Source organism: Nerophis ophidion, linkage group LG15, assembly GCF_033978795.1.
Source record: "Nerophis ophidion isolate RoL-2023_Sa linkage group LG15, RoL_Noph_v1.0, whole genome shotgun sequence".
NCBI classification, from domain to species: domain Eukaryota; kingdom Metazoa; phylum Chordata; class Actinopteri; order Syngnathiformes; family Syngnathidae; genus Nerophis; species Nerophis ophidion.
This window is the reverse complement of record NC_084625.1, coordinates 23009785-23026925: the sequence shown is the minus strand read 5'-3', so window position 1 is coordinate 23026925 and position 17141 is coordinate 23009785. Positions and strand designations below refer to the sequence as shown.

At 40.4% G+C, this 17141-nt stretch overlaps 1 protein-coding gene across 1 annotated transcript in view; it reads right to left on the bottom strand.

The window, feature by feature from the left end:
- Nucleotides 1-17141, bottom strand: part of lg15h8orf34 (linkage group 15 C8orf34 homolog) — a 99462-nt gene that overhangs the window by 64998 nt on the left and 17323 nt on the right. The window contains exons 2-7 of the mRNA XM_061921854.1: nucleotides 12095-12239; nucleotides 11888-12019; nucleotides 9392-9502; nucleotides 9201-9229; nucleotides 8969-9132; nucleotides 4221-4387 (exon numbers count right to left, since the gene is read on the bottom strand). Of these exons, the coding sequence (XP_061777838.1) occupies nucleotides 4221-4387; nucleotides 8969-9132; nucleotides 9201-9229; nucleotides 9392-9502; nucleotides 11888-12019; nucleotides 12095-12239 (748 nt within the window). The remainder of the gene's footprint in view (nucleotides 1-4220; nucleotides 4388-8968; nucleotides 9133-9200; nucleotides 9230-9391; nucleotides 9503-11887; nucleotides 12020-12094; nucleotides 12240-17141) is intronic.

Genomic DNA, 17141 nt, shown 5'->3' with positions numbered 1-17141 from the left:
TTTTCTAAGGATTTATGAATGTTGAAGAGTGAGTTACGGTGACGGCCATAACGCTACATGGACTAGACACAACAAATATCTGTGGATACTGCAACGGGGGGAGTGAAGGTAAGAGGATGGCAGTCATGCGTGCTCCTTTTGTCAACTCATGAGACAAAGCAGGTAAATGAAACAGGGGGGGTTAGAGAAATGGAAACTTTTCTAGCGATGCAGTGCCCACAAAAGGCCCGTGCATTGAGGAATTCTGCACTGCAATCACTCAGCCAAATCAATCTTACTCTCTGACTGGAAGTTTCCATGGAATTCATACAATTCACAAAATTAGCCTACACAAATAACTTCATGCACACCTTCTATAATGATGCGTTGTCAGACATCTACCTCACATGTGGAGCATGGACGCCTCACCTATGGGAAATAATTGAGCGTATAGCGAACGCGGGGCCTCAATCACACACAGGATAACATGCTTGTGCAACTAAGTGGTACATACATCACACTTCAATTGCCCTCACATGTACAGACGACATGTGTGTTTCATCAAGCCTGCAGCACACAGCCGCCACTCACTCAGACGCTCACTTTGATGTGCGATGTTGCGGCGGACACGTTTGTTTGGCTTTATAATAAAAACAATATCACAAAATACTGTATATTACCTAATTATGTCTCAGCCTTTTATATGACAACCCCCCTCCACCACACACCAGCACACAGTCACACACGGGGGCCCACAAAGACACGTCCCTAATCCCGCACAAGTCTGCCGCCGTGATGGGAATCAGATGGCGACGATGCACATCACAGCTCAGAAGATTATGGAAAGTTTTATTGAAGTTGGTGAAAAGCTTTTTAATGACTTTAACCGCACAGATGAGGGCGCCACAGAAAGAGTTTGACATCACAACGCATTAGTCATCGCACTTGGGTCAAGTGACATGAGCGGTGGTTCTTGCGTTTTGGGAATAAAACAAAACAAAACTAAGTAGCAGAAATACATCATTATTGGCTGACAGGAACAAGGCTGCCCTCTACTGGTCAAAAGTAGATACACCTACTGTACATAAAAGAGCATCCATCCATTTCTACCGCTTTTCCCTCTTTGGGTCAATCTATAAATATAATTTTTTTTTTAATAAGTTATCTTAAGTGACTTTTTTATGTATAAAAATGTATAATCAATAAACATTATAAAATATATGTAATAATAATCCATCCATCCATTTTCTACCGCTTGTCCCTTTGGGGTCACGTGAGTCGCTGGTACCTATCTCAGCTACAATCGGGCGGAAGGCGGTGTACACCCTGGACAAGTCACCACCTCATCGCAGGGCCAACACAGATAGACAGACAACATTCACATTCACATTCACACATTAGGGCCAATATAGTGTTGCCAATCAACCTATCCCCAGGTGCATGTCTTTGGAAGTGGGAGGAAGCTGGAGTACCCGGAGGGAATCGACAATGGATAATGACCGATTTTATACTGTTTTTGCCTTTTTACTTTTGATGTGTACAATCAAAAGATAGCATCAAATTCAAAATACATTAAAAAGAAAAAAAATCCTGTGGTGGTAATCACAGTGATAAACACCTTATAAATCCAATTCATGAGGATTTTGACTATTTAAGACCCTTTGAGATTTTCAGTTCTTTTTTTACTGTAGCGGCTAAAAAAACTGTGCAGCTAATGAAAGGCGTTCAATACCAATGAAGGTATAAATGAGTTTGGTTATAGGTAAACATACAACGGTTCTCTTCTACCAAAGCTGTCTGAGGGAAAACCTGGAAAACCACTGTATGATTGTGATGATTCAACCTATTTAGATTCTATTTTCTCCTGTTTTTACTGTCAAACCAATGCAATGAAAACACAACATCACATAACTAAAAAAGTATCACCATAAGCGACCACAATTAAAAGAAGCTAATATTTTGAGTAAATAATACCTATTAGGGTATAAAAAAGACGATACAAATCATCAAAATATTTGACACCAATATAATCTTCATGAAGTAAATCACATGCCACTCGCACAATTCAACGTGTCCGAAAGGGAGTAGGTAGAAGTTGACCTGATTTAAGCAGTTACTGATAGTGTGTATGTTCGTTTTAATTATCATGCATGCCTTTAACTGCACTATTTGTAGCAACTTAACACAATGCTTCCAGTGTTACCAGTCACATGATGTCATCTTGTGTGCTATTTAACATCTTCTACTGTATGTAGGGTGACTGCACAGTGCCAGGAGAACATACTGGCCTGTGCAGAATGTGTAGTCCCAGCAGTCTTTCTGGGGCCTACAGGTACTTGCTTAGAGTGACACTCCAGCAACCCTTTGATCAACAGATCAATCCGCACTGCTGCAACTTTTGTGGGTGTCAAATTAGACATGGTTAAGATTTTTTTTTTTTTACAAGGGAAATTTCTTTCACGCTCAGCCCAGCAATGAAATCTATCACAGGCCTTTTAAAACAATGGAATGAAAGATTTAACGCTGGAGAAACTAACTAGCCCACAGCTGTTGTCTCTTTATGTACCACGGTGATATGACTGATGTTGTTTGGTGATACTGTTTCCAAGGTAACCAATTCCTGAGGAGAATTTTCTTATACTGTAATTTGTAAATTGTACATATACTAAATATAAGTAGTATTCAATTTGTTTACATCTTTTTTTTTATCACATTATCAATATTTGATGAAACTAAAATTATATAAAAAGAACTGTCCTGTTCAATTCAGATTTATTTTAGAATTATAAATTTATTTTATTTCAAATAAATGTTTATTTTATTTATTTAACATTATTATATAATAATAATAATATATTATATATTATACATTATAATATAGTATAGTATTACTTATGAAGATCCCATATTTTTGATATTTGCACAAAATATCATAAATAAATAAATACAGTATGTAATTCAAATTAGTAATTAAACAAATAAATTAAATAAAAACATAATGTAGTCATCCCTCACCCCATTGCATTTAAAATATTGCGGCTTCACCACATCACAGATTTATTTATGATACTTTTACAACCTTTTAAAGCACATTTTAGAATTTTTGGTCCTTAATCAAGCACGTTCAAACATAAAAATGGCAAAAAAAAAAAAAGCAAAAATAACAGTACTCCAGTAGAGTACTGTTAGATGAGACCAAACCAATCAGATCATGCTGTTTAGTATCATGGCCACTGATTGGCTCAGCCTCAGACAGCATTACTATATGATATCAGGAGTGTAAAGGTGACTGATTGTTGTTATTTCATATCTAAAAGGCCTGAAAATGTTGAAAAATGTATTCAGACGGTTATTCATTATACAAATACTTTATAAAAAGATTGAAAATACCTATTTTTATCCTAAATAGATACTTTGTATAATTTTAACAACTTTAAAAGTATACATTAAAACTTTAGTCACCTCAACTGCAATGGCACTTTTACATCACTAGAGGGCAACCAGTGCAAACGCTTTAAAACTTGCAATTCCAGCAATCTTGTGCAAGGAATTTAAATGTAACTGTACATAAATAAATAGTGAGGTGCAAATAACAAACAATCTAGCACATACAATAAAAAGAGTGAGTCAACACATTGCAAGGAAACATAGCCAGTGAGCATGCATGTTCTTGCAGCACTCAAGAGGATAGCAGCGAAGAGCGCATCAATCTCCCCTTCGAGGATCAATAGAGTATCACAAATATCGCCCTCCCTGTCGGTGGCCATCAGTCATCCGTGGCACACATTCAGCCGAACCTTTTTTATAAATGAGGCCTGCAAATCCTCCAGTGGGTGTCCTGCCACACGCCAAATGCCGGACCCACTTTAATCAGGTTTATAGTCCTGAGAGTGGCGGTCGATACGGAAAAGAGGACCGCCGAATGGAGATTGGTGACATTTGAAGGCAAAAAAAAAGTTTGTTGGTTAATGTGTCGTCATATGATAAGATACTGACAAAATACCGGTAATTAAAGATCTTGAAAGCCTTCATCAAAGGCTTTAATTTGCATGTACCAGTGATGACAAAGGAGAAAGGTGTGACGAAAACAACAAAACAAAAAAAAGCAATGGAACTTATAAATAACTAAATAAGGCTTTTGTAACCCAAGAAATCGGTTTATATATCTGTCGTGGCTGCTAAGTACAATATGGCGAAAGTATAAATCAAGAAAATGCTGCATGAAAGTTAAACCAAATTACCCAAAAGCTCCATGGCCTCGTCCTCATCTTCCATTTCCTCCTCTGTGATAAAAGGCGTCGGACTGTGTAGCGAATTGAACGAGTCCTGAGACAACATAGCGGCCAGGAGCTTTTTGTGATGCTGCTGCTGCTCTTTTAGCCCTTTGCTCTTGGCCTTTATCTTTAGGCTGCCGGGACAGGGAAGAAAAAGCACAGAGAGGGCAGTTATTAGAGCTTGTGTTCAAGGTGGGGCAGGTGAGTACCACAAGGCTCTGTACTTGCACCATTACTATTCACACGAGAAACAACCCATTATAACCCATTACAGCACGATATCAGTCTGCTTTTAATTAAATGCAAATGATCAAAGGTAATACAACAAATGAGCTTACACTACCCACAGGAGTCTATCTTTTCAGGTGAATTATCTCCCTCTCATTTAATCTAATATAAAATCAGACGTAGCGTACAGACACAATTAAGGAGGCTGACTTGTGCATTAACTCTTTATTAGAGAAATCAATTTCCTGATCCCTCCAGCTGAGTATGTGGATTAGCGGCAGAAGGGTATTAACTTTATCTCAGCTAATGATTCTTCGGAGACAATATGCTGTACAGTAAGAAACACCAAACATCCGCCACAATAATAAAAGGTATGAAATGGATCATTATCTATATTAGGGTGCTATTCCTATGCCGTTTTTAAATGTGGGAACTTCTCACTCAGGCTGCTAACAAAGTGATTTCTCTGCATCACCCTCCCTCTTATTATAAGGAAGATAATGAGATTAACAGTGTATGTACGTCAGCTCAGGCTTCCACATGATTTATGCTCTCATAGCCCATAGTCCTCTAATTAGTCAACTCAGACACTCGAGTACAAATTATATCTCTCAAGCACACACACGTCATTTGGAAGCTAAATGTTTAGCACACATAAAGCACAAAAAATGCCTGGAGAGAGGTCGAAGAAATATTTAGATAGAAAGCTGCGCATTTCGTTCAGCCTTGAGCAACGGAGAAATGAACTGACACTGTTTTTTATTCAAAATTAGCAAGAAGAGGCGGCGCGGCGAGCATTTTGGATGGAGCTATTGAAATGTGATAACCGAATCAGTCATTCAGTTCCTCAGGCAGCAGATGTCAGTCACATTCAAAAGTCTGCTTAAAGGGGTCATATTATGATTTTTTTTCACATTTATAACACTTCCTTGTGGTCTACATAACATGTAATGGTGGCTATTTGGTCAAAATGTGACATGGTTTAAGTTTTACAAACCATTTTCAAGCTGCTTTCTAACCTAGTCAGGATGCGCTGTTTTGTGGGCGGTCTTACAAGCCCCAAAACCAGTGAAGTTGGCACGTTGTGTAAATTGTAAATAAAAACAGAATACAATGATTTGCAAATCCTTTTCAAACTTATATTCAATTGAATAGACTACAAAGACAAGATATTTAATGTTCAAATTGGAAAACTTTGTTATTTTTTTGCAAATATTGGCTAATTTGAAATTTGATGCCTGCAACATGTTTCAAAAAAGCTGGCACAATTGGCAAAAAAGACTGAAAAAGTTGAGGAAAGCTCATCAGAAACTTATTTGGAACATCCCACAGGTGAACAGGCCAATTGGGAACAGGTGGGTGCCATGATTGGGTATAAAGCAGCTTCCATGAAATGCTCAGTCATTCACAAAGGACGGGGCGAGGGTCACCACTTTGTGAACAAATGTGTGAGCAAATTTTCAAACAGTTTAAGAACAACTTTTATCAACAAGCTATTGAGGAATTTAGGGATTTCACCATCTACGGTCTGTAATATCATCAAAAGGTTCAGAGAATCTGGAGAAATCACTGGACGTAAGCGATGATATAACAGACCTTTGATCCCTCAGGCAAAACTGCATCAAAAAGCGACATCAGTGTGTAAAGGACATCACCACATGAGCTCAGGAACACTTCAGAAAACCACTGTCAGTAACTAATGTTGGTCGCTAAATGTGTAAGTGCAAGTTAAAACTATATTATGCAAAGAGAAAGCCATTTATCAACAACACCCAGAAACGCTGTCGGCTTCGCTGGGCCTGAGCTCATCTAAGATGGACTGATGCAAAGTGAAAAAGTGTTATGTGGTCTGACGAGTCCACATTTCAAATAGTTTTTGGAAACTGTGGACGTTGTGTCCTCCAGACCAAAAGAAGTAAATAACCAGCCGGATTGTTATAGGTGCAAAGTTCAAAAGCCACCACTGTAATGGTATGGGGGTGTATTAGTGCCCAACGCATGGGTAACTTACACATCTGTGAAGGCACCATTAATGCTGAAAGGTACATACAGGTTTTGGAGCAAATTATGTCGCCATCCGAGCAACGTTATCATGGACGCCCCTGCTTATTTCAGCAAGACAATGCCAAGCCACATGTTACAACAGCGTGGTTTCATAGTAAAAGAGTGTGGGTACTACACTGGCCTGCCTGTAGGCCAGACCTGTCTCCCATTGAAAATGTGTAGCGAATTATGAAGCCTAAAACTGAGACCCCGGACTGCAACTTAAGCTGTACATCAAACAAGAATGGGGAAGAATTCCACCTGAAAATCTTCAAAAATTGTCCCCTTAATTCCCAAACGTTTACTGAGTGTAGTTAAAAGAAAAGGCCATGTAACACAGTAGTAAAAATGCGCCTGTGACAACTTTTTTGTAATGTGTTGCTGCCATTAAATTTTATGATTATTTGCAAAAAAATATTAAGTTTCTCAGTTCGAACATGAAATATATTTTCTTTGCAGTCTATTCATTTGAATATAAGTGGAAAATGATTTTCAAATCATTGTATTCTGTTTTTATTTATGAATTACACAACGTGCTAACTTCACTGGTTTTGGGTTTTGTAGATATGAACAAAATAAAAGATTCCAGAGCAAGTTTGAGAGATAATGAGCATGCCAGTCTTGTGATCCATGTTGTACCTAGGGAGACCCCCTTTCCCTTCATCAACAACAACACTGCTAATCTTGCAGACTTCATGAGAGCCAACAATGTTTTCCTTTGGGAACAATAATGATCCAGAACCTGATATTTTTGAGCCTGAAATATAAGGAAGATGAGCTACATGTTTTAAAGCTGTGTGCTTCAGATCCAGCTTTAGTGAAACACAAACATCATACAGCAGTATTGCCAAGTGCTAAAAAAAAAAATACAAAGTACGAACATAATACGACTACAATGTCTGCTCTCACAAGGATGTCGAATGATAAGATTTTGTTACTTCACGTTTAGATAAAGAATGACTCACAATCATCCCAAAGGGCTAAAAGAAAATATGATCAATGCACCACTAAAAATAGTTTGTCTGCATTTCCGCTTATAAGAACAATGTCACCTATATTTGGTTAATATTCAGGTAACAATATGTAATTGTTGGCATTTTTTGGGTGGGTATTTAGAGGCCTTTTGGGCGAAATAGAGGAGCCCCCATTTGATTCAATTGTTAGTTAAGTGGCTGGGTAGAGGGAAGTCTGGGTTTCCCTACTTAGGCTGTTGCCCCCGCGACCCGACCTCGGATAAGCGGAAGATGATGGATGGATGGATGTTAGTTGACTTTTAAAAAAAAATCTATTTATGATTATGAATGCATAAAAAAAGAGAAAACCATTAGTGTTCTTGGCTTACATAGAGATTGTGAATGATAAACAGCACATTCCTTTCCAATGTTTGTGTATTTCCAGTGTCAGTGATCTGCTCATAAGGTCAGAGTGCAGAGTTGCTCCCCTTGTGGCGTATTCCGACCCCGAGCCTACGGAAAATGCCAACGACATCCGGAGCGGAATACTCAAAATGGCCGTCTGAAATTGTATAAATAAATAAATAAATAAATGGGTTGTACTTGTATAGCGCTTTTCTACCTTCAAGGTACTCAAAGCGCTTTGACACTACTTCCACATTTACCCATTCACACACACATTCACACACTGATGGAGGGAGCTGCCATGCAAGTCGCCAACCAGCACCCATCAGGAGCAAGGGTGAAGTGTCTTGCTCAGGACACAACGGACGTGACGAGGTTGGTACTAGGCGGGAATTGAACCAGGGAAGCTCGGGTTGCGCACGGCCACTCTGCCCACTGCGTAACGCTAATTTGTGATGTTTAGATGGTATTTTCACATACTTTGGGGATTAGAAATGCAATTACATAGGGTTTAACAGATACAATGAAACACAATTCAGCATATAAAGTTAACTTGTTTTACTTTCTATACTGCTTGTCCTCATTAGGGTAACAGGTGAGCTTGAGCCTATCCCAGCTGACTTCAGGCCAGAGGCCGGATACACCCTGAACTGGTTGCACTAGTAATTATTACACAGCTGGGTAGAAGTAGTAAGTACACGTGTGCCGGTACTTACTACTTCTACTCAGTAGTAAGTACACATGCTTACTAGATCGAAAAAAAACTGAGTCGGTGTTGAATGTTGTGTCAAACACATATTGTGGGGACACTAATTAATTATGGGCACGACTACAGTAGATGTAGTAAGTACACGTGTATTTACTACTTGTACTGAGTAGTAAGTACAACTTACTACTTCTACTGGGAAAAACAGGGAGCTTGTAGATGAGCTTGAGCATCGCTGACATGAATACTAAAGCGTAGACACAAATAATGGAAATCTCCCCTGATGCTGGCGCCCCTTCCGATACCTCACCTATTTGAGCAACACTGGTATACACAGGAAATCCACAGCCGCTCTTATTGATTGTGTCTCTGTTGCTGACCTGTTAATGGGAAGGCCGTCTCCGCTCCAACAGACATTGTTTTTGCTACGAGGGAGAGGCGGGTGCAGCATCTCTGCGGCCAAAGGGTCGGCATCTTCATCGGCTCGACCGATCCACTCCCCCACTACTCTGGGGCGTAGCAAAGAGTTGAAGCTTCCCAGGTTCTAAAATGGTAGAAGATGAGTGGAATTTAAATGCAGACGCTAACTTGTGATGCTGTGTTGCGTTTTACCTGGTCTAGGTCATCAGAGACAGCAATACCTACAAGAAAAGGAGGAGAAAGCTTTAAAAGGGGAAGCATCAGATACAATAATCCAACAATCTTGTAGAGCTCAGCTGCTAAACCCTCCGTGGGATTTGCTTTACACTGACATTTGCTGCTGCTTCAGTGGTGCGCATCAAGATGAATTAAAAGACACTCACTGCGAGAAAGGCTCTCCAGGGCCCGGCCCAGCTTTTTGCTCTCCAGCAAAATGTGGTTGAGCTCGTCAAAGTCGCGGCTGTCCCTCCAATCCCAGGATGGGCACTGAGGCACTGAGGAAGCAGAGGTTAAATGTGCATCTTTTCAAAAACGGTACAAATACCTCCTACACGAGCAAGGTAAACATTGTCTGGCATCCTCTTTGATTGACATGTCAAAGAGGAGCCGTGAAGTGACCCATATATGGTTATGTACTGACTTTGCTCAGCCTCTCAACCATCTGCATTATATAAGCTGCTGGATCTATTAAAAGAACCAGCCGGTTTCTTCTATAGAAATATGAGACGTATTTTCTAAGTGTTGATGCCAAGACAATATCCTGCTTGTCTTTTTACATCCTGGCCAGCATTTTCTAGGATATATGTTTTGTTCCTTAAAATTGCTGAACTAATTCCCTATAAAGTTTATAGAGCATCACCTGAAGAAGAATCTTTTTACACTTAAAGAAGAGGCGTCTTCATGACCACACAGCTGATGTGTTGCTGATACAGTCATGCAGAAAACTGATGATCGCTTCACTTTCCATTTTTCATGAGCGCCACGCACCAAAACACCTATCAAATGTATTTTTAATGGCGTTTGACATCAAGTAGATCTGTGAGGATGAATTCCGCAAAAAAGTGCCTCAACGTGTCTCCATGTCCATTACTTCTTATGTTCACTTTTTTTGTACCCTCATTTCCTGTCTGTGATAGTGAGCGATGCACTGACCTCAGTCTGAAATAGACTTCATGTTAAATTATTCAAATGCGTGCTACTTGCTCCAGATTTGACCCAACCTCATCGTCTCAAGCGTTTTCACTCACTGCAGTGTCGCCGCAGTACTAAGTACACCTGCAATGTCAAGCAAAGTTTATTTTCAGCAATATTTTTCTAATTCTAATTCATAATTTTTAAATTATATAAATTAGGGCTCTCAAAATTCACAAATTAACTCATGTGATTAATCACAAAAAAATATCAAATTAATCATGCACACAATTAGATTAATCATGCACTATATTTTGACCGCACAAGCTCTTTTGCCTTAACCGTTATACGATCAATGCATACGTCAGTACAAAAATGAGTGAGGCTACTGCTGAAAATTGGCGTGCTCGCTGGCAATTTTCCCAATTTGCAAAATACAGCCTGAAAGAACTTTGGACAAAACTGTTACCAAGTTTTGAGCAAATAAATGACATGCATTCAAGTAAAACATTTAAAAACAATCCCAGATGTCATTCATACATAAAATTGCATTAGTGTACAAATATTGGGTTCTGTTTTAAGCAAATTTTAATTAGGCATGCATATAATCAGTTAATCATGATTACCCGAATTACAAACTGTGATTAATCTGATAAAAATAAATGCATTTGAAAGCACTAATATACATTTAGATTTATTGTTAGCGATTTGTTTCTTACAACAACCTACGATATGGTTCCGGTTCTTGGAGTGATTCAAACAGATTATAAATTATTTGTTAAACAAAAGAGAATAAAAACTTTTGTGTTAAAAAAATTTGTTAACAAATAAATAAGAACTGTGATTTGAATGTAAATATTATTTTCATAAAATAATTCATAAATATTTTTAATTATATAAATTTATTTATACTTATTTTACTTATATCAACTGAATGATACATCAAAATGCAATAAAATATTCGAATAAGTTTGATATATACATATAATGAGCCACATTATATCAACACAGTATTATGTTAGTTATTCAACTTATCAATGTTAAAATAAATGTTAATTACTTTATATCTATTTTTAAAAACTGCAATTTTCAAAAAGTGAAAAAGAATCCATTGATAGGATTGCAACGTCACATCCATTTTTTTTTTCTTTGCGGCTTAAATTACACAATGGTCAAGCAGCTTGAGCGTTGCATTAAAACATGTAAGAGTGAGTGTAGAGTTTGAGTATTGCTGTTCTGTTCTTGGGTGTTCCAGTCGTTTAAATAGAGAGATAGAAAAGAGCTTTCATAGAGTACCGAAAGAAGTGCTTCATAAAGGTAAACTTATCAAAAAAACAAAAGTGCGCCGAAGGAAATGGCCTTAAAAAATATAATTTTCATCTTTTTGTGCAAAACAATCTGCATCTGAGTAAGTAATAAAGTAAATTACTTTTATGACATGGCTCTTAGGTGCACCAAATATTGTGGCCAGTGAATGTAGTTAAGGAACAAAGCAAAGGTTATCTCCAACTAAAATGCATTAAAATGTGTAAAATATGAGAAAATAATTATATGGAGTATTAAAATGGGAAATAAAAGAGTCTGGATTCAGCGTGTGAGGCTCCACTTGATAAAACACTGACCAAATTCAATTAAAAATAATCAAATCAAATTAACGGACGGTATTAAATTCAGCGGTGTGTGACAGAGATACAAGTTATAAGTTTAGTACTGCAGTACATTTCTAGTGATGCTGCTTTAAAACTTACACGACTTGGATTCAGGTGAGGGCGGCGACAGACTGGACACAGCGAGGTCGCTTTTGGACTTCTTGGGCTTCTTGGGGTGAATTTGCCACGGTTTCTCACAGTGGCGCGGCTCCCTTCGAGTGTTTTTGCTTTCTTTTAAAGAGGCAAAAGATAAGTCACACAATGCAACCATTTATGCGTACAGCCTATGTGTCCTAGTACACCAACCCGGGGAGCTCTGAGCCCAAAGTGCCGCCGAGCCCGAAAGAGCTCTGTGCATCTTTCCTGGACTGTCCTGTTTGGTCTGCAAGTGATCGATGAGGAAAGGAATTGGATGGTCGGGAGTCTCACTTATCAGTTTGGTCATCAACTCCTACGATAAAGCAGAGAACAGTCAGCTAAGTCAGCATTAATAGCTAAGAAACTATACTAATACGTCTAAAAATAAACAGCTTTATTATTTGCGGGCGTACTAATCCTCAGCAGCTGCCTTAAAGATGCATTCAAGTGTAAGACTTCTATGTGGTGAAAACGAACTCCAAGTAAAGCTGAGAAGAAGTGGAGTGACTGCAGAAATTATACCTGAGCAAAGTCCATTAGTGGAGTACACGGTCATAAAATGTGTCGGCATGGACGGACTACACTGTTAAAAAAATTAAAATACAAAAAATTACCATAAAATGTAATTACATTCAAATGTAGCATCTGACTCACTCTTTGCCTGCAGATAAAAAATAATCAATAAAACAGACGCGCTGCAATGAATAAGACATGAATCAAGTTAGGAGAGCATCGGGATGTTTCAGCCCACAAACATTAGAGAGCGATATGATGCAATTTCATCTGAATTTATAATAAAATCATCAAAGTATTCAACAAAAATAACATCCACAGTCCATAAATAATTGTTAGCTTAACACACAGTTTAAAAAACTGTAACTACTTGGTGGTGGATCCATATTTAAATTTCAGAATCAGAATCAGACATACTTTATTAATCCCCGAGGGGAAATTCAAATTTTCAGCACAATCCCATTCAGGATCAGACAAACATTACAGGGAGACAGAACAGTATCGCTGACGGGTCTGCCAACTTCCGGCGCCCCTTACAAAAAAGGTGAGATACAGGTAAACAAGAGGGGGGAATGGGAGAAAACAAATAAAAATTAAAATAAAATAGAATAAAAAATCAGGAATAGATCAGTCTGGGGAATCATAGCAGCAGAATGGTGGACCGGAGGAGACGCTGACCTGAGACAGTTGGCCAGGCAGGGTGCCAGGATCTTTCCGGAAGTCCAAGAGATGTGGGGGTCGTGGTGACGAAGCCAAGATCTTCCAAGGACAAGTGGGGCTACGGGAGTTTCCAGCACACACAGACTGATGGTCTCCCAGTGGTTCCCAGAAAAAGTCTTAGAAAGGGGCTCCGTGTGGTACTTGATGGAGCCCAAAAGGCGACAATCCAGGGCTTGGGCAGGGAGTGTCTTGTCCAGGGGGACCAAGGGAATGCCCATCTGCCAGGCGAACTCATAGTCCAATAGACTCTCGTCTGCTCCTGAGTTAAAAAATGCCTCCACTTGTATGTTCCTATTGTCCCAGGCCAGAGTAGCGGGTAGCAGAATGTTGGGGTTTTCTTCCTTACAGGGAAATAAGGAATGGCTCACCAGGATCCCCTCTCCTGGTGAGCCTGATCTTTTGGTCTCGTCGGACAATTATACCAGACAATTATACCGGCAAGACCAAAGTAGAGGCAGAGGCGCTGCCTGTACATCCTCTACCTTTCCTCTATGGGCAACCGTGTCCTCCCCAACTGCATGGGCTGAGGGGTTGCCATTGTGGTAGTTGGGGTACGGTATGGTTCAGTCTCTGTCTTGAAAGTGGGCAGATGTTGACTCCTGGAAGGGATGTTGGCGGCTCCCAGGACTCGCTCTGCTGCACGCTCAGAAAGCCTTTGGTCGAATACGAGGGCTAACTCGATAAGGTCCCTGCAGGAAGTGGGCAGACCGTCTTTAATGTCCTCAGAGAGGCCACTACGGAACACGCTCTGGAGTGCCCGGTCCCCCCAACCGCGGTCCGCCGCCAAGGTCCGAAACTCCAGAGTGTAGGCTGTCACGGAATGTGAGCCCTGCGAGATGGAGTGCAAATGTCCAGCCACGTCCCCGCCATCCTTGGGGTGGTCGAAGACGGCCCGGAATTCAGCACGGAACGCAGAGTAGTCGGAGTTCAGACCCAGGATCTTGTCAACAGCGGCAGTAGCCCACTTGAGTGCCGGTCCGAAAATCAATGCAAAAATGAAGGCAATTTTGGCTCCATCGGTGGAATAGCGGGAGGGCTGGTGACGAAAAATTAAGTCACACTTTACCAGAAAACCCCTACACAGTTCAAAGTCTTCCTCAAAGGGTCTAGGGCTGGCAATCCTGTGTTCCTGTTCCAAAGTGCAGTGCTCAGGTAACCTGAACTGGGGAAGCATGTGGGGGTGCCACGGGTCCGGAACTGGGTTCAGGGCATAGGCTGTCCAGCCTAGAATGCAGCCGGGTGAATGCTCTCTCCAGGTTGTCATCAAGAGCAGAAAAACAATCCTGGTGTTCGCTCACAACGGAGCTCAGGATAGCCAGGTCAGACGTTCTGGGGTCCGGGACTGGGGCTTGCCATTGTCGCCTGGTTCCGACATGTTGTGGCCAGAACATACTGTTATGTACTGAGGAGGGAAGGAGGCGACAACCAAGGCAGAACTGCGGTTTACAAGGTTTATTTAAACCTTTAATGAGTAGGTGGCGTGTGTATGCTACTCTAAGTGAATGTGTATAGACGATGTGAAGTATTAATTGTGTAAGTGTTAGCAGGGGTTGTTGTCTCTGAATGTTGGATGTATCCTTCGTCGAATCAAGGGAGCAAGGCGAAAAGACATTCCATAAAAAGGCAAGGGGTCGAGGGTTGGAGGGAGGCAGCGTAGTCAGTGTCCGAGCAAGGGTAGAGGATCAAGGAAGGCAGTCACAAATCCGGATGGATGTTGAGAGGCAAAACACGATCACGGATAAAGGGGAAGACACTGCTGAAGACATAAGGGACATGAACAATGGAGATACGGAGAGAGAACAGAGAAGGCGAGAAAAGCACAAGGGAGGGAATGCCAGACGTGATGCTTACTGGGAAGATGATCAACGTTCTGGCAAAGGTTCCTCGGGTCCGCTGGTCTTTATGCCGCTCCCTCTCATCAATACCATGTGCGTTGATTTGTGATTGTCTGCAGGTTTGTCACTGCGTGGGCGTGCTGCGCTCAGCACGAGCAGGGGCATATCTGAGTGCACTGCCAGCGAAGGTGCCACCAGCACCAGCCGAATAAAAGTGGATTCAAGCCCGCGCCGTGACAACAACACAATAATATAAAGCCGCAACACAACTTTAAGTTCAGTTTGTTCAGTTTATTTATTGATATAGCACATTTAAAAACAACCCTAGTTGGCCAAAGTGTTGTACAGACTTAAGAAACAGTTTGCAACAAAAAAAAGGGCACATAGTGTCACATTTTCATAGTAACTCGAAAGGATGAATAAAAGCCACAAAGAACGCGACTGACACAACAGAGCGGCAGCAGAGCAAGTGTCACCGACGGACAGACTTCCTGAGATAGATTAATTGATATATTGAGACTTTGGTTAGTAGATTGCACAGTACAGTACATATTCCGTATAATTGACCACTAAATGGTAACACCTGTATAAGTTTTTAAACTTGTTTATGTTGGGGTCCATGTTAATCAATTCATGGTACAGAAGGTAAAAACTGTGTAATGAACAGTATAGTCACCATGTCTGTACTATTACGTTCAGTTCACAACCTCGCTTGCTCCTAGCTTACTTGTATTTGAACACTCCCGGGGCTTGTTAAAATTTGAAAAATAACCAAAATACCAACATTTTCTTTACATCGTCTTTTTATTGATATTTTATTTTAAAAACACGGAAGAGATATTTTGACACGTAAATGATTGCTTAAAAATGCTGATTTCTGAGTTTCCGCGAATATTTCACATGCCTTAGATTAGGAGACTTTGTAACTCATTTGGAAATGCTTTTGTCATCATTTACATACCAAATTACATATCGTGTCATATATCATTTTCGAAGGAGGCTACCATATATATTGCGATATAGATTTTAGACCCTATCGCCCATCCCCAGTCTAGGGCGTACCCTACCTCGCTTCCAAAGTCAGCCGGGTTAGGCTCCTCCTCCCTCGTGACTCCTATGAGGACCAGCCATATAGAAAATAGATGTACTTGTCATATTTTACACAAAACGAAGACGGAAGAACACTGGGGATTGAGAAATGTCAGTCCTCTGATAAAACCAAATAGACCATCACTCATAGTCCAGACAATTTGATGAAGCTTGTATTTGAAGCAACTTCCTTAAAGATGGAAGAACTGTCCCTGTGACACAGTAACGCCAGAAGGAGTGGTTAAAAACAGCAAAAGCCGGTCATTTAAATGCTGCCCACGTCTGTACTGTAAGAGGAGAACGATTCTGCGTGCCAGCGTACATTGATTGCACATCCTGTGTGACCGAGGAAGCCGATGCACCTTAGTACATCCATGTCCTTCACCATGGACCGTGAGAGCAGACAATAAATACCATACAATAATAAACATGTAGCTATGTGATGATCACATGCTTTAACTGACATGACCAAAATCAATTATTTTGATTCCAGAAGCCGCCATTAGGTTACCAAGATGTGTGCTTTACGGCCACAGTCCCTCAGGCGATACACGCACACACATTTTTTGAGGCGTAATTGAATATCTGTCCGCCAGCCAAGAGGTATTGGAAGCCCCCAGTGGTTGACAAAGACTCTCAATGACGCCGTGACCCGCCACATAGCTGCCTCGTAAGTCCGCAATGAGGTGGAAAAGACAAGCAAAGGGTGTGAATTCAGAACAGCAACTCACCAACTCATTTCTCCTTAATTATACTGAAAGATGGTGTCCAAATTGATTGTGTAGTGGTTCACATAGCTGACTTTTGCACAGATAGACTGGGCTCAGTTTTTACAAACCCAATTGGAGATTGATTTCCACACTACCCAGAGTTGGACGTGGTCTACTAAACTACTGTACCTACTATTGGTAGTGCAGTGGTTCACATAGCAGACTTTAAGACAGCAACCATGGGAGTGATTCAATGCCCTAATCAATCCAAGTTGTAGTCTACAGTCTTAACCAAACTGTGTTCTTGTTTATTTACCCTCATTTATTTACTACGAGACAAATTGAAGT